The sequence below is a fragment of the Pleurodeles waltl genome, chromosome 7 (genome assembly GCF_031143425.1).
Source record: "Pleurodeles waltl isolate 20211129_DDA chromosome 7, aPleWal1.hap1.20221129, whole genome shotgun sequence".
Taxonomy (NCBI): Eukaryota; Metazoa; Chordata; class Amphibia; order Caudata; family Salamandridae; genus Pleurodeles; species Pleurodeles waltl.
Window position 1 is genome coordinate 565,012,502 of NC_090446.1, and position 18,718 is coordinate 565,031,219.

Consider the following 18,718-nt stretch of genomic DNA (forward strand, 5'->3'; position numbering starts at 1 on the left):
ATTACTTCGTATTTGGACATTTCATTGTTCTTTTAATTTTCACACTTCCTTTCATTATAATTGAATCTCACTGCATGAATGTGCACTGGATTCAAAATATTTTTTATCACTAGTTAATTATAATGAATTGATAAATCATGTTAAAAAATACATATTTATTATCTATAAAATTTCTCTCTGCATACTTTAAACAAATCTATAGTTAACAGTAATTCTATGTCAGGACGGGAGGCTTCAGATTATGCTTTTCTTTCTTTACTCTAGTTTCAACAGGAGACAACCAAAAACAAATACACTTTACATAATTAATACACCTGCCCAGGAATACACCCCCCCCCCCTTGAACCTCTTCCACTCCTCACTGCCTCCAATCTCCAGGCAATATGGCATCCTACGCCGATGAGGAGTAAGGACACACAGAATATGCCAAAATGCCATACGAGCAATGTGTGGAAGAGCACTTAGTGGAAGCACTGAGGCCCGTATTTATACTTTTTTAGCGCCGCATTTGCGTCGTTTTTTGACGCAAAAACGGCGCAAACTTGCAAAATGCCATTGTATTTTGTAGGTTTGCGCCGTTTTGCATCAAAAAGCGGTGCAAATGCGGCGCTAAAAAAAGTATAAATACGGGCCTGAATAACCAAGTGCAGGACTCCGTGAACCAAGCTTAATTAAAGCTACGAGGCCCTTCACACAACCCCTGGTCTGATTCAGAAGGAGCGAGTTTGAGGTCCCTCGGGAGAATCCTTTTCCAACAATATGATGATCAACGATGGGAGATTGACCTCTAGAGCCTCAGGTAGGAGTAGCGTTTCAAACTCTGTCTCTAGATCGGCAGAGGTGTCATCCCAAATTGTGGCCCCAGTCCTACAGGCCAATGAATAAGGGAATGCGTCGGCCTTAGGATCGGCTTGGAATCCCATGGGGTCTGCACCACAACTTACAAATGTGTCCCCCATGTCTTCAAACCCATCTTCTGACTCGGATGACTCTATGGAGGAGCCGAGCACAGCATCCAAGCGGAAACATAAGACACAATATCCCTACAGATCAAACCCCATCAGAGCCTATGAGCCTATTTTTCTAACTGGAAAACATAATACATCCTTGGTCATCAGAGTGGATAGCTTGCATGGAGGCAGCATGATCGTGGACACTTCAGCTTCTGCAGGATCTGGGTTTCGTTATCAACTCAGAAAAATTGATTCTGATTCCTACTCAGAATCTAGAGTTTCTGGGCTTTCAGGTAGATTCTGTCAAGGCATAATGTATTCTGCTGTTAAAGAAAAGCCTATCAATCAAGAAAGAGTTGAGGAGAGTGTTTGTCTCTCCGACTATATCATTGAGGATCTTGGCTCGCCTGGTGGGGTTGTTAGCATCTTCCATCCAAGTGATTTTTCTGGGCCCACTACATTATCAGACCCTTAAGAGGTTGAAGATGCACTGGTGGTTGAGACATATGGATGCATGAAACGGCAGAGCGATCTTTGCATCAGTTCCGGAAGTAGTAATAGAATCCAAAGCCAGCCGATGGGGCTGGGATGGCAGAATTTGCCCGGAAGAGATAGGGTGGGTGGGGGGGGGGGGGGCAATGGGGGTTGTTGGTTCCCCAGAAGAACTTTGCCTGCACCGCAATTGCCTGAAAATTCTGACCGAGTCGTTCACGATTTGCACTCTGTCTCCTTGCAAGACAAGTTGTTGCATACTGTTGAAAATTGACAATGTCTCAACGGTTCGTTACATCAACAGCCTGGGGGGGGACACGGTCCCAAGTTCTGGTGGAGATCGGCAAAGATTTTTGGCATTATTGTCTCCAACATCAAATATTAGTGACAGTGGAGGATATTTCGGGTCAGGACAATGTCATCACAGATTGGAAATTTTGTTTCCTGTGAGATTCCACTGATTGGAAACTTCACCCTCGGGTCTTCCATCAGCTGAACCAGTGTGGGGGCCCTTGCTTGTCAGACCTCTTTGCATCTCGACTAAATACTCAACGTTCAGTCTTTTATTCTTAGAAGCCGGATCCTCTGGTGCCTGCATAAGATGTGTTTCTTCAGTCTTGGACGTCAGGTCTTCTGTATGCGTTTCCTCCCTTTTCGATGATCCAGAAGGTATGCAGGTACATCGACCGAAAGCAGAGTTGGTTCTGGTAATTCCTTTTTGGAAAGCTAAATCCTGTTTTCTGGTAGTGATGGCACTGTTGTGTGCCCCACCGGTTCAACTTCTTCCATTTCCAGATCTTCTCTCAGATCCGATGATGCTGCCACATCCATTAATGGTTCGGGGGGTATTATTTCTCATGGCATAGAGACTTTCAGGAATCGTTGGCAAATGACAGGAGTTTCGCAGGAGGCTATATTCTTCTTGTCTCAGTCCTGGGCTCCCTCTACTCATAAATGATATGAAATCAACTGGCGACGATGGGTACATTGGTTTAATGAGCAGAATGTGGATTCTGTGGGAGCAGGGGCACATATGGTTGTGAATTTTCTGAGTTAACCAGTCAAGGACTGGCATGTAGGACCGTTAATAATTTCTGCTCCGCCATCTCGGTGGGACATCCTCATCTAGATGGTAGACCAGTTGGTTAACATCCTCTGGTGTGCAAGGTAATTAGAAGTATTAAGATGGTGAGGCCCCCACAACCAAAATATTCTTCTTTATGGGATGCTGGTATATAGTTTGGAGGTTTCTTAGCTTTTGGCCAGCAAATTAAGATTTATCTCACAAACAACTGTCAGCTAAGTTGACTCTTCTGTTATGTCTGGTGTCCTGTAGACGTGTTTCAAATGTGCGTGCATTGGACTTACCACATACCATATTTACTCCTTCTGGAGTTTCCTTTACGATTTCCAGACATACAAAATCTGCATCAAAATGTATTAGCTATCCTGCTTTTCCTCATCATCAGAAACTGTGTGTGATTAAATGTATTAAACTTTATTAAAGCGTAAGAGGATTGAATTTGTGAATTGAGAAGAGATTTCAATGATCAGTTACTTATTTCTTTGCAGAAACCTTTCCATCCTGTCACTTTCGATACTCTACAGAGATAGGTTAAATGGCTTTTGAATGAAGCGGGGATAGATGCCTCCACTTTTAGAGCTCGTTCAGTACGGGACACTATGGCCTCTGAGGATTTTTGGTGGGATCTCATCTGGATGATATTATGGCTGCAGCAGACTGGTCTTCTGATTCCACTTTTAAAGTGTTTTATCATAAGGCTATTGTGGATGCTGTACTGTGGTGGTGAATCAACTTTAGACTAGCATAATCCAAAGCCTCCGGTCCTGACATAGAATAACATTTTCAAGCTGACGGGGCAAGAATTTTCAGTTCTATGAAGGTCACAGAGGCGAGGATTAGCCCAACCGGAGAAATAATGTTGTCATTTAGAAAATATGTTTATAAATGATGCTTTATATATGTACTGTTTTGCTTTATAGGTCACATAGTTTGAAGTTATTGCAGGCCAAGTCCCCACCCTTTATTGATCAGCACATATCTATGAGATGGATGTTAGTTGCTGTTTTATTTTTCTGGGTCCGAGTAGAAGACGACAAAAATAATTCTGTCAACTTGCTGGGCCTGTTTTCCGCCATCGCAAATTAAATTCTTTCATCTGCTGGATGCAGTTTACCTGGAGAGTTCCATTGATTCCAGTGCAGTTCGATCGGAGTCAGATTTTTTGAGGCTCGTTGTGAGGCCGGAAAGAAAGATGAACGACAATGGTGTGGTCAATATACATAGGGGGACTTAACACCTGTGATTGGAGGAGACTGTGGGGTCATGTGATATGCAGTTTAAAGTTTATTTGATTTTGATTGGCTGCTGTTGAAACTAGAATAAAGAAAGAGACCCTTGCCTCCGCGTTCTTAATTGAATTGAAAATTCTTGATGCGCCAGCTTGAAATGTTTTTATAATGTACAGCATATTTCAAAGTAAGTTAAACAGTAAATCAGACAGAACACAAAAAGACAACTGTGTTAAAACACTGTAAACATTTTATGAACAACACAAGTTTCAAAGACCGGGAACATTTCCAATATATAGTACAAATGAACAAAAAGGAATGTTTTTGAGGACTTGTTTATTGCAGGTACTTTTAGAAATAGAGATGAGAACCATTTCCCTGTATGCATTCAATCTTCTGCATAGGAAAGTGAACAATTTTAAAGCTGTATTTCCCAGCAGCATGCCTCCCAGTGCTGACACATTCAAGGTGAAAACTCCAACGCTTTATTAGAACTCTGTGATCTTCACACAAGTGCAATGTGGGTTGGTTTTGTAACAAGATTCCTCTCTAGGGACAGGTGGGGGACCGCAGCGAGACCAGTTATATCCCAACCAGACATACAATCATTCACCATTCATATGGCAAATTATACAAAAAGAACCCAATGCAAGCCGATTTTCTTGCGTTTTAGAGAATATAACATTCTCCGGACGTATTTATTACAAATCACAAACACAACCAATGTTTTGTTTTTTCATATAAATACGACAATAAGTAAAAGTACTGCATTGTGTACAGGGGTGTACAGCTGTCTGATTTACATATGGCAATGAGCACCGTTACAGCCATAAAGCCCTTTGTGTGGCTGTCCTTGATTCTCTGCCAGGAGGCAGAACCCTCCCAATGAGAAACAACTTCATCCACCTGCACTGGATGCCACCCCTGACTCACCTCCCCCCCCCCGCAAGGTGCCAACCCAAACCCTGTGATTAGTTCCAGCTGACTCTGCATGGCCAGACTTTATCTTTCTTCAGAATTTCAACTTACAAATGTATTTGCCTCCTACATTGATCAGGGGTGAGGTATTTTACATCAGGTTTCATTTGAGGTTTTCATTTTTTAAAGCTTTAATTTGATTTTGTAAGATTCAGACGAAGACTGTCATGAACATTTATATTTATCATACCTTTGGCAGGGCCATATATATATTCCAGTTTTGTCTTTCGTCGCTGTTAGTGTGTATTAGACCATTGGACTGTTTAGAGCTCTATTGAAGACAATGGAATAGCTCTGGGCTTATAATGACTCGTTTACGCCCAGAGGTCCAACATTCCAGTGTTTGTCTTCTTGTTTCTTCCTTTTAATATAGAACATTCTACCCTTAGTGGGTGGAATGTTCTAATAGCCTTATAGCGCTTCTGCCTCAGGCTATAATGGTTGTTAACGACCCTCTCCCTCATTATAGGCCCTTGCTGTATTGACGTTTGTTTACTGTTCCTGTGTTCATTTGTATTTCTTTTTTGTTTGTGCCCACGGCTGTCCCAGAAAGGGATGCTTTGCCCTCGACTTGATATCCAGAGAACAGCAAGTGTTAATCTGGAGAAGGGTCACCTCTTTCCCCACTGGTCAGAGACCGGATCTAGAGGTCACTAAGCCTAAATCAACACTATTACCTCATTAGGTTGATTTTAAACCTCATGTAACCCTCATGTAACCCATCATATGCCACAAAGTCTCCTTTGACAAATTTTCAATAAACATCTCTTCTCCTTTGGCAAAAATACATCCACAAGGTCACTTTGTATAATGATTGCACCGAGAAACAGAACATGCAAACCTGATACCTAGAGAGAATCTTCTGTGAAAGCTCAAGATTTCGATTGTTCATTACACACCATACAGCACATCTTCAACAATCTGCAACTCATTCTTAAGCAGAACAAGAAACTGAAGCAACTCGTCCCACTTCCTTATGCCACGACCTACAAGCAACTCATTAAATATTTTAACACCACGAATGATACATTATCAGCAACTGTGTCACAAGAGAAGGGGTCACCCCATGATTTAGCAAAAATCATCACATAACATTTAGGCAAATGTCCAGGTTAAAGGTCTATTCACATGCAAGAGGAGCGTGCAAAGTTTTTTCATCCATGAATACAGTCTTGCATAGATCCCAGTTATTGCTTACCCACATATTATGGATTTTCCCTCTTTTCTTACTTCTGCACACAGGCATAGGTGTTGCACAAAAGCTGACAATCTTACCTTACAGGAGCCGATTGCTACTGAAAATTGATGTGGCATTTTCTTGCAAGTTAACTTTGAAAATCTTTCTCTTGTGACTTTGACACAAGATGGATATTGGGAATGTTTTTCTCCAAACAACTTAAAAGGAGCATGACAATTCGTATTTTAATGTGAACATCCACATGCAGAAAACACAAATTACAGGAAGTTCACAAAATAAAATCTTCGTAATTTCACATCTTCCTACTACAAACCCCAAAACGGTGCTGACTTGATATAGTGAAGGTAATGTCACTTATATTTAACTCTGTACAATTCATGAATGCTTTACTAAAAAAGAATGAAACATCATGACTACTGCCTAATACCACTTTTACAACGACAAAGATTTATCAGTTTTCGAAATTCAAAACGATTTCAGAAACACATTAGTAGAAGGCACCTGTGTATTAGATGATTGAATCTTTTTGTTTCAGATAACTGGGCTCGACCTGAATTTGGTTTGATGATAACCTATGACAACACACTATCATCACACATCAAAATTATATAGAGCTCCAATCCCAGAAACAGCATCCAAGTGCTTGAACAAGTCAGCTGAAAAGGATGAATCCGGTGACTTGTGTTTTAAGCATCTGTATGGAGGGCAAAGACCTTACTGGCAGATAGTTGCCGACATGAACCTTTGGAGTTGGAAAGGACTTGTCACCTGTTCCAACCTGGGAAGCAGAGCCTTACTATGCCCACGAGGGAACATTCTACGCAGTTGGCAAGGAATAATCTCTGTATGAAGGTAGCGAGAAGTGATTTTATGCCGTGCCTTGCATGTATGATAGTGAAACACTTGAATCCTACTCTGGCCCAAACTGGCAGCCAGTCCTGTTTTCCAAGTACTGGGGTCGGTGGACACGTCATGGGCTGTGAGTTACTACTGAGGTTCTGTGCTCTGCAGGATCAGTTTCTCCGTAGTTCCAACCTCCAGCCAAAAGCAATCCAAGTTCGTCTTGGAGAAAGGGCTCTTCCACCGCAACAATCTGATATGGTAATCAGTTGCTGAAATGGCCACATTGACTTGTGGATGCGTGGCAGTTTAAGCAGCCTTCGTGGCTGGCCGCAGGAAGCCCTTCTCCCTGCCAGGCGGGGGAGATGGTGGGATACAGTTCCGTGTCAGTTCTTCCACCTATGCATCTCATACCATCTCCTACAAGATTGCCCCTGGACCCATTACCAACAAGTTCTCCTTAATGCTCAAACACGGAGGTCCGATCACAAGCCCTGGCACATCTCATACCACAATCCCACCTCCTAATCTAGGACCAGCCCTTAACCATACAAAATTCTGATGCTCCAAGATATGCTAGGCAAAATGCCAGCCTGCTCTCTACCCTCCAGCATGTCTGTGGGTCCTCTGTTGTTTTCCAGGCGTAGAATTCAAGCACAGGGGGTCTTGCAGTTAGTAAACTCAGTAGTTGGGGGAGCCACTGGCGGAAAGTTTTGCATTGAAAAAGGTGGGTGAAGTCAAAAGCTTTGTGGTCCCACGTTTTCACATTGGCCAATTAGTAAAGCACACATGCATGAACACATTGTGCAAAACTGAACTTTAATACATAGAAGAAACGTGCAGATTGGTACACAGCCATGACTGATCTTTGCTGTGACAATGTAGAGGTTCGCGACTGTGACTGTCACTCATCCTTTCGAGCCAACACGCATCTGATCATATTTGTCACCATCTCACACTGTTCCAATACCGTGATAATTATTTTAAGTGGGATTGATGGGCGTCGTAGGTGTACTGGCTTCTGAAAATAGTTTGGTGTCACGGAAAGCAAAGCCACTGCTTTAATGTTGGTGTCGCACAGTGCGAATTATAGTTCTGTACCGATCTAAAAAACCTTTGCAATTGTATATGTATATGAAAAACAGGTTTCATATCACACGGCTGCTATTTTTAAGTGTGTGTATATATATATATATATATGTATAAATCAATAAAATCTTTATATTATTATCGGTGGGACAATAAAATGTATCATTTCCCAGGCAGAACCAATTATCTACTCGATCAACCTTACATCAAAACTTTTTCTAAAGAGAGATACAGGAGTGTGCGGAGAGATCTAAAGAAAGAGGATATTTAAACATCTTGTACACTATCTTTGTGGGCACGGAGGCACATCGTGACTTACGTCGAGAAGTATCTCTCACTGAACTAATGCATCAACTTCAGGAACCTGCGTTTAACCTTATTGTCACAGAATCGAATCCCAGGGGTCCATCCAGTCTTTCATAACTCTAAAATATTTAAAACAGATACTACTGAAATTGTAACAATAGCGCCAAGAAGCTGCAGGTGTTGAAAGAACGTTTCACAAATACATGCTATGTGAAGCGCTCTGCTTCTATATCCATCATTTGCCTGCAATAGAAACATTATCCCAGCACCACCATAAAGCTCTGCATTATTAGCTTTTCACTTCACGTGCTAGAGGCTTGGGAGGATTTACAAGAATTCTACCCACCCCCTCTACTCACATCCACCCACCGGGCATGTGGGAGACAGAAATCCTGGGACCACTGATCAGCTTAAGGGATTTCTTCACAATAGGATTAGCGTGCCAGAGAGCACTGGCTGTTCGCGACTAAAAGTCCTGCCGCATAAACAGTTCAGCATGGCCGAAACCCCCGAACCATTATATCACTTCTCTGTCTTTTCAATGCCCACCAGCTTCTGATGTAGGACTTTCTTAGACTATACAGGTTCATCAGATCTCCCTCTGTCCCAGCTGCTCTGAAAAGATGGCCCTTGATGGTAAGTTGACAGAGTGAGGAGGCCTCATTTTATGACAAGAAACCTTTTTGTCCACTGGACCCCCGATACCTGTGCGTAATTTGCAAAAAAATTAAAAGCAGGGGTCCTAGTTTCTCCTTAGGAGTCAGCATTGGCACGGCGGAATGCAGGAGTTACTGAATACCAAGGCTGCATAGTCCCGATTACACTTCCTGATTCTTATCTGTCATCATTCTACACTCCTTTTCTCTTTATCGCACTTTTCAGATCTTTTTAATCTCTTCTTTCTCCTTTTGCTAATATTTCCTATCTGTCTCTCGTTTCCTCCTTCTCCCTTTTCTGTCTTTCTTTCTCTTGGTCTTGGTCAAAGTTTGAGGATGAAAAACAAGCCTGGTGTCAAAAAGATGAGTACCAGTGCCCATCACCACCTTCAAAGCACTGCCTGCAAACCCTGGGAGCCCACCATGCTCACCTGGCTGAGCTGCTCCACTAGGCGCTGGTTCTGCTCGGACAGCTCCTGGACAGCATGCGTCTTCTCGCGGCTTGTGTCGCGCTGCTCGGAGCGCTGGTGCTTGAGTTGCTCCCGAAGGCTGGACAGGTCATTCTCCAGCTCAGTGACATGTAGCTCCCATTCGCTCTCGCGAGATTCTAGCCTCAAGCGGAGTTCATGCTTCTCCTGCTCTAATTTCTGAAAGAGAGCCATCAACATGCTCAGTTAGGAGTCCAGTATGTTTAATTAGGGGTGTGCAAAGATGGGTGTATAACAGTGAAGTATGATTCAATGAGCGAGTACTATGTAAGGAAATAACAAATTAAGTATGACAATTTCTGGGATTAGTAGAGGCTTCCAAAAGCAGTGTTTTCACTGACAAATAACAACATAGAACAATTGCAATGGTCAATTGGTAAACAGCAATCCAACTTGGTGACTTAGGGCCAGATGTACGAAAATGCAATTTTGCATTTATTAAATAGCGACTTCATAGAAATCGCTATTTCAGAAATGCAAAATGCAATGTACAATTATACTGATATCCTAATAGCGATAACTACAAAGTCGGAGTCGCTATTAGGAAATCACTATTAACAAATCTCATTGTATTTGAGTCAATGAGCCGGTTTTGCATTTCCAAAATAGCAATTTCTTATTAGGACATCGCTATTTAGGAAATGCAAAACCAAGGATGGCAATGGGCAAAAGGCCTCCCTTGATGCGCCCCCAAAAATAGGGGTGCACCTGCAGAGCACACATATGCCCCAGGGGCATGTGTATGCTCTTTTGCAATTTTTTTAAAAAGCACTTTGAGGTGTTTTTTTTCAATTGCACCTGGTTAACATCAACTTCAAGTCGATGGTAATTGCATCTCCTAAATGTCCAAGTTATATTCAGGAAATGCATGGTACATCAGAATGGGAATCGCAAATAGGAAATCCCTATTTGTGTTCCCTATTCTGGGAATCGCAAATTGCGATTTCTGCAGGGTAGAAATCACAATTTGTGATTCCCTAAAGGGCTTTGTACATAAGAAAAAATCATTTTGCATTTCTTAACACCGGAAATAGCGATTCAGACCATTAAGAAATGCAAACTGGCTTTGTACATCTAGCGCTTTGAGAACAGACTGCACTATAGCAACTTTGGGCTGGTGGGGCTCACGTTTCCTACTTCTTATACCTCCTCCATCAGAGCTTGCTTTTGCTGGCCAGCTAGAATCCCCACGTCCTTGCAGTGGTTTTGTCCAGCACTGGTGAATGGACATCAAACAACTATGGCAGACTCCGGGCCAAGAATAGTTTCATGATCCAACAAGACTCATTCTGGGACTAGAGAGATTAGGCAGCACTAGACCTTGAAGTCAGTATATTGGCCCCCGCTCAGAAATATGATGTCTGAAAAACCCACTCCCTTGTGCATGAAGCCCAACATGGTAAAGCTTGTGGTTACCTGGCCAAACTGTTGCTGGCCTGTCAGTCATCCATCAGTAGTTTCCTAAACATTTTTTCTGCAACCAGACAGATATAAACATCTTGGTGGAAGTGCTAACTCAAGGTGGCTCAATCTGGTGGAACATCCTCATAGTACCTACCTGCTCTGAAGCTGAGAATAGACCTTGTTCAACTGGACTACAGTTTGCACTGCATAACAACTGATCCCCGCCTACTGTGTTTTTTTCCTTCTTCCTATGGCTGACCTTTGCTACCTGCCTCGCCCTCCTTCCTTGAAAAGTGTTCTGCAGCAGCCCTCAGGTGGTATGAGCACCCTACGGAAAACAAGACATAAATAAAGATCGAGCTAGTTTTCACACAAGATTTAGTGTTGGATGTCCACTGGCAACTTCTAAAAGACCATTTTCTGCCTTTTTTATTATTACAAGCACATGCCAAAAAGTTCCAAAGAATCGAGTTAACAGGCCGCAGTCAGGCTGAGAAATGCACAAAAGGGACACGAAACAATGACAAATTGTTTGGTTTTTTTTTACAACGGAAAGGCTTTCCAAGCTTCACTACAACACACAGCAGAGGCACAGCATGGGCAGCAGCAATGCAAGCCTCCCTCACACAAAGAACAGGCATGTCGTAGTGTATGTGGTGGTAGGTGATGTGTGACGTATGATGGTGCATGTGTATGTTTAGTATGTGTAGAATCAGTGCTTAATTTGTGCATGTTGTTTCCGGTGCTGAGCCCCGGCAATTATTTTCGAGGGCCGGGATTATTCTTCTGCCTCAAGCATTTGCTGAGAGCAAAAGACACGTATGGGAAAGGTGGAGGAAGGGAAAAATTTAAAAGCGTCACAAAGGGAGAAAGTAGAAGGTTGCTAGAGTTAGCTGAACGGGCAGGGAGCTGCTTTAAATGGATTGAAGAGGCCCGAGATGTCTTCAGGATTACTCCACCTCAGTATTCCCTGCTCGCACAATTAATTGCAGCAGCCGCATGTTTAAGAGGAGAGCTTTGGGCACCGGCACGTCTTTATTTACAAATTAAGCACTGTGTAGAACTCTATAGTTCGAATGTGCCTGTGTTGTGCTAGGCGTAAATTTAGGTAATGGTATATGGGGTGTAACTGCAGGTTATAGAGGGTGCAGGTCTTATGATGTCCAGGGTGTATGAAGTGTAAGTCGTGCAGGTGGTTTATGGTGCTTGGGATGCTGGTGGTATGTGTTTGTGTGACAGAACATCAATAACAAAAGTATTGTGGGGCCAAATTACTGAGGCATAAATATAGAGGGGCAAAATATTGAGAAGGTAATTTTAGACTTATTAATCTTAACTCCACATCAACATACTTTAACTCCACATCCACATACCTTTACAATATATACATGCTTACATACATAAACTTACCTTCACAATATTTTGTCCTCAATATTTTTTGCAACAATATTTGGACCCATCATATTCTAGGTGTCTAAGGTTGTACGTAGAGCAGAGATGTAGGGAGTGCTGTGGCTATGCAGTATAGGTAGTGCAGAGTGTAGGTAGTACAAGGCGTATGTAGGGTACCTATGCAGGTGATGCACGTTACAGCAAGAGCTATGTAGCATGACCACCTCATTCTAGGTCAAAACAATCACTTTCTCCTGAATGTTTTACCTGCAAATCATTGATTTCAGGTGTTTTTTTGAATTAGTTTCAAGGAAGCAAAACAATCCTACAACACCCAGAATGCACTAGGCAATCACACAATAGCCTGGGATTACAAACAGTGTTGTTTAATACCTGAAGAGTGGCAGTCACCCTAGAGCCATGCAATGCAGATCAGTGTAACTGGTGAAGGTGGTCCAGGGTGTCAGTGGTGGAGAGAGGTGATATCTGTTTGTTCTGTAGGTGTTACACGGTGCAAGCAGTACAGTAACAACACTGTGTCCTCAGCTCTAGCCTTACCTACACACGAATTTGAACTTCCAGTTCTCCACTATACTTGTCACAACTTTTCGCACAACGCTCATTATTTGTACTTACTTCCAGCCCCACCGTCCCACCACATCTTTTGCTCCATCCAATTCTTGTGACCCTTTGCTCTCTTCGTGTACCCTCTTGCTCATACTTCTTCTGCTCTCACATCCTTTTCAACCTTCCTTCCTTTTCTCTTTTAACTGCAGTTCGAATGGGTAGGGTGATTCCTTCTATGTCCTGGGCGTATTTTACTTCACCTTGCATTCAAATTTCTTTTTACAACAAATACCCTGTTCTCTCAATAGCTGTCATAATTAGGCGGTTCAATGTGTTGTTAACCAAAAACGAACCTGAAGAAATTGCTTCCAACGAACCTGTCATGACAAACAAGCTGATTAAACCAACCCGGCGAATGCCCTCTTGGAGAAAAATGCTCACTTTCAAGTTGGCTTTCCTTTTATTATTATATATAAAAATGTGTCCTTCCTAAATCTACCCCTGTTCCCCGTTTTTCACCCCCCCTTCTGTTTAAGGGGTCCCCTCGTGCTAACCCTTTTCACTTTTGTTCATTTTTTTTTTTCCAGCATGAACCATTCAATTACTCTGTATTTCTTAATTCCCTTCTCCTCTGAGGTTCCTGCAGTGATGCACTCTTTTCTTCCACTAAGCTCCTAACCAATTTTTCCCTACTTACCATTGGTTCCCTTCTCTCCTTATTCATGGGCATCACTTAAGTGTCTCCGAGTGATGCAGTTGTGACCACTGGCTTGCCTTTTACGACCCCTAGCGCCGCTTTTACGGCCCCTGACACTGCTTTTACGGCCCCTAGCACTTTTACGGCCCCTGCCCCTGCTTTTACGGCCCCTGGCACTGCTTTTACGGCCCCTGGCACAGCTTTTACGGCCCCTGGCACTGCTTTTACGGCCCCTAGCCCTGCTTTTACGCCCCCTGACCCTGCTTTTACGGCCCCTGACCCTGCTTTTACGGCCCCTGGCACTGCTTTTACGAGCCCTTTCCTCACTGGTGGCAAAAGTAGGACAAAGCACAGAAGAAATGCAGTGTTCTGATGAACAGTGTTTACTTTCTGAACATCCTAGTGGGAGATTGCACTTTAAGTGGGATATACACTCTCTATATAACAAAGTAAATGTAAAGAAATTTAAAAATTCACATTTGATAAAATTGTTGCCACTGTCCATTATTATGAATATGATAAAAATATGTTCTTGAGCAGACCCATCACTTCTGTGCACTTCAAGTGTGATAGTTTCTTACAAGCAATGATGTAAAACGTATTGACAATAAAAGGGAGTAAATCCAACCAACAACATCGTTCATGTGCAATTTTTAGTCCCGATGGATTAGTACTAATGGGCCTGACAACTACTGTTTTTTACAAATCTTTTTTGTGTGCATTTCTTTGTGATTTAGATACACTTTTTTTCTGTTTGAGTATACACTATGCTTCAGGGATCTCAATTATTATGATTTCATTAGGATATACGTCTTGTGGCATCATTTCTTATGATTCAGGGTCAAACGTCACATGATGTAAAAAAGAGTGTGTGCGGTCACTTCTGCTATTCTTGGCATTTTGGCGAATCAACATTCCTGTCCCCACTTTTTATTTTTTCTGTTCTGTACTCATTACTTACCTCTCCCTCTACTCCTTCTTTGTTTTCTTGTAACTAGTTGTTCTTCATTCACCACGTCCACCCCTGCATATTTGTTCCCTTTGAACTGGGCCCCTGTTCATCCCTTACTTATACCCTTAATTTGTTGTGATTTATTAATTTCTTTCCCTCCCAACTAGCAGAACACAACTGAGACCCTTACTACATTTATCCTTAAACTCCTACCACCTTTTATACCCCCTTTATTTTTTTCTTACCTTGCCTTCTTTTTCCTCTTCATATTTTAAATGTCTTCTTGTTTCTCCCTTTCCTGTCCTATTTGTTTTGCTCCTGGTTCGCAAAAGATACCGAAAAAGACTACTACTACCTGTTTCTCCTTGATCCTTTTATCCACCTTTCCCTTTTTTTAAATGCGTTATTTTTTCTTGCAATTCATATTATTTTTAAAATTGTAATAGGATTTAATCTTTTTGTAGATCCCGCACCACAGTTTCAAACCATAGGACAAGCATGCATGTATATCGTTTTCAAGGAAAACTTGTTTTTTGTTTAAATGGGTGTTTCTCATTTTAACATTCCTGAAAATGGATATTCGTCAGCCTGGTTTTGTCATGATACTATTTCCCATTTTGGCAATTCACCAAAATGTTGTAATATCAGTAAGACACACATTCAATTGATATGTAATGTACAGAACTGCCCTGCAGAGCTGTTTCTTAATAGAAGAGGTGCTTTCAGAGACCTTTCAATGTGAGCATGAATTACACTATAAACGGAACAAAAGTTTTTTAAACATGATTGGTATGTACAAAATAGAAGAGGTGCACCTTTTAATACATTTTCATATAAGATGTGTGTAAATTAGGCGTATGTTCTGCAGAATACAAAACTGTAGATGCTTTACATAAACTAGTTCACTCAGGGAGATAGAAAGGACAGTGCCAACGAAAGGTGTTCCTGTACATCACATGATAGACAAAATTATCAATTGCTGGTGAATACCATTATAAATATGGTCTGATGAACAGGTACAGTTTTATTCTTACTCGCTTATGTATTTTCTATGAAGTAGGGATCCACTTTTATTATTTGTGTGCTAAAATGTTCAGATAATGTCAAAGAGTGTACTACACATAGGGCCACATGTACGAAGATCTGGTTTTGCGAGTCGCAAACTGAGAGTCGCAAAACCAGATGTACAACAGTGTCAATGACACTGTTTGCGATTCGCAATGGGTTCGCAAATGACCTACCTCATGAATATTCATGAGGTAGGTCGCAATTTGAGACCCCATTGGGAATGGCGGCACTCACACAGATGGTGGACTGCTGGTGTCAGCAGACCACCATGTCTGTGACTGCTTTTAAATAAAGAAGTATTATTATTTTTTTTTTTTTAAATGCACATTTTTTCCTTAAAGGAAAATGAAATGCATTTCAAAAACAAAAATGAAAAGTTTCTTTTCATTTTTTCAAAGCAGGCAGTGGTCTGTGGGACCACTGCCTACTCTGAAAAAATGTTTTTGCATGCATTCGCAAAGGGGAAAGGGTCCCTTGGGGGCCCCTTCCCTTTTTCAAATGGGTTAGCACCAATTTGAAATTGGTGCTAACTGCAATTGTTTTCCGACCGCATTCTCGGTCACAAAACAATCATACATACCATTTAGATTCTGTATTAGGAAGGGGTGCCCTTGACACGCCCCTTACTAATACCGAATCGCAAAACCCAAACTGCGATTTGGTAACAAGTTACTGACTCGCAGTTTGGGCTTTGTACATCCCAAAAATCATTTTTCTAGTCGCAAACGAGCTGATTCTGCAAATCGGCCCCTTTGCGACTAGAAAAATGCTTCGTACATCTGGCCCTAACTGCCTTTAATTCCATATTATACAGCATAATTTGAATTTCCTTCCCACATAAGCGGTCTGTCTTTAGTCACATGATTTAGTCGACCATGTAGCATAATCTGGTTCTCCTTTGCCACGTAATTCTAGTGGCCTTCACTTTTGGGTTCTCCATAAATGTAGACATAGATCACATGCACTGACAGAGCAACACAACTACCTCCATCCATGCACACAGGCCAATAGACCTACAGGAATCCAGGCACAGGCCAACAGAACTAGAAGTACTTATGCACACAAACACATACACAATCCTATGCACACAGTCAAACAAATATCCAGGCACACAAACTAAAAAATGTGCAGTTAGGCATGCACAGAGGCCAACAGAACTACAGGAACTTATGCAAAAACATACACACACATACACGGGAACCCTTTACACATATTCCAACAAATATCCAAGCTGACAAACCAAAAGACAAAATGACACCATGCACATAACCCAGTAGGAACACAGGCGCGTCCACTCAGACATTTGATCCCTCTAGGCAGTGTTATTTTAGGTGGCATTGTTATGCTGGCTGGTATTGCATTATTTACCACAAAAGTATAGTGGTCCTCAAGGAAAGTAGGAAAGAGGGGAAACTGTTGATCGAAAAAAGCCTGACCAGTCAGATGAAGATCTGGCTGATCAGCCTCTTTGCCACGTTCCTTGTCGAACACCACACTTTTGTCGTAATCAGTTATATTTAAGGAGCATGCGTGCTGGATCTGACAATAGCTCCTTGTCCTTCCTCCTTTTTATCTTCAGTGTGCAAGTGCTTTTCGACCTGTTGTAAGTATTCTGGGGCTTTTAACCATGCCCATCTCACGCCCATCACTTTCACTTGTTTGTGGGCTTGCCTTTCAAAAATCCCTTGATGTCATTGGTAAAGGCTGTACGTTTGTCCCACCGTGGGGTGGTTTTGTTACCGCTTTGCAGACTGACCTTATTACATGGATTATTGCACAACTGCAGATATCCTTCATCATGGGTGAACTATTTTTTAAATTTGTCTCTCCCCTTTGTGCTCCATGGCGGCCATGGCACTCACAGTGTGAACAGCGCAGAACAGCGAGAACTCCAACTTGTCCTGCCTTGGGGTGGTTTTGTTACTGCCTTTCAAACTGCCTCTGTTACAGTAGCTCTGATGGTGGGGTGGTGAAAGTGGTATTCTATTGGAATTAGTATGGCAGTTTTAAATTATGATGCTAAATGGCAACATTTCCATTTTTGGTTGCAGATAGAATAAAACAGTAAATGGAAGTGCTTTAGTTATATGCACGGCCACTGGAATTATGTGGCTGGAAAAGACCAAATTATGAGGCAGGGTTAACCAATTTATGTTGCAAGAAAAGTCCTGTTAAGAATTTACAATGACAATAGTTCTAACACAAGCAACTGTGAGACCATTGCATTGCAAATGCTTGTTATGGTACTGTATTGTTGTCATATACTCTGCAGTGCATTACCCTATCACAGGGAGAACCCAGAGAAAGAAAACTAAATATTAAGTAAATGCATTGGAGGAATGTTAGCCAGTGTCATTCTCTGGCTTTTATGTAGATGTCCCTACTGCAGAAGCATGTGCGCTCATCCCTGAATCCAGCAACCCACTCCCTCCCCCACCAAGAGTCACAGTCAGTGCTATATTCTGGGCCTCACTACTATATCTGTTTGTATTTACCTCCTCCCATACTGTGGCATGCCTCTGATCCTCTCTGATGATAGAATGGCTACATTTAACACCCCTTTTTCTCCCTCCTCTCTCCAGTTTAACTTTCTCCTTCCATTGTCTCTCTCTTATCACGTCTTTCCCTCCTTTCTGCTGTCTCTTTTTCTCAATGGCTCTTAAGTTTTCTCCTCTCTGGTGAATTGCTTTTTTTAGTTCTCAATTTAACGTTTTTAGCCACTTTTTATTCTTTGTACCATCGTCAGACTTTGCGTCATCGTCCACTAAAGTTCTTTTTCCCCACTTATCACCACTGTATCATTCACCACATCCATCCCTGCTACAGCAACTTGCTAAAACAAATTCATTGTACAAAGATTAATCTGTATAAAGTGTCTGGCTTCTGGCATCTTTTGCTCCCATCTCTCCCCAATTTGTGTCCCTTTCCTTTATCCCGAGTCCTTTACTTATGCCCACATTTCTTGTCTCCATTATCTCTTGCATCCTCTCCTCCCCAGGGTTTAGCTTTCTCTCCCTCTTCACCCAGTGTCTTCTCTTCCTTCTCTTTATAGTGCGCCTCCATCTTCATGGTCTTCAACCCAGCATCTCCTATCCTCTCCTCCTTTCCACGGCGTATCCTTCTCCGGCCCCAGTGCCCTCTCCTGTCTACGCTTTGTGTTCAGTCCTCGGTGCCACAGGTTTGCAGCTAGATGTGCAGCTTTTAAGAACACATTCCATGAAGTGGCGCTTTAAATGAGGGGCTGGGGCAGTATCACCAGACAATGCAGCAAAGACAAACTTTACGGATACATGTCTTAGGGCACGGGCAGTAACGGTCTTAAAGT

General features: G+C 42.1%; 1 protein-coding gene across 1 annotated transcript in view; it reads right to left on the reverse strand.

The window, feature by feature from the left end:
• Positions 1-18,718, reverse strand: part of BICDL2 (BICD family like cargo adaptor 2) — a 90,213-nt gene that overhangs the window by 41,902 nt on the left and 29,593 nt on the right. The window contains exon 3 of the mRNA XM_069244328.1: positions 9,257-9,472. Within this exon, the coding sequence (XP_069100429.1) occupies positions 9,257-9,472 (216 nt within the window). The remainder of the gene's footprint in view (positions 1-9,256; positions 9,473-18,718) is intronic.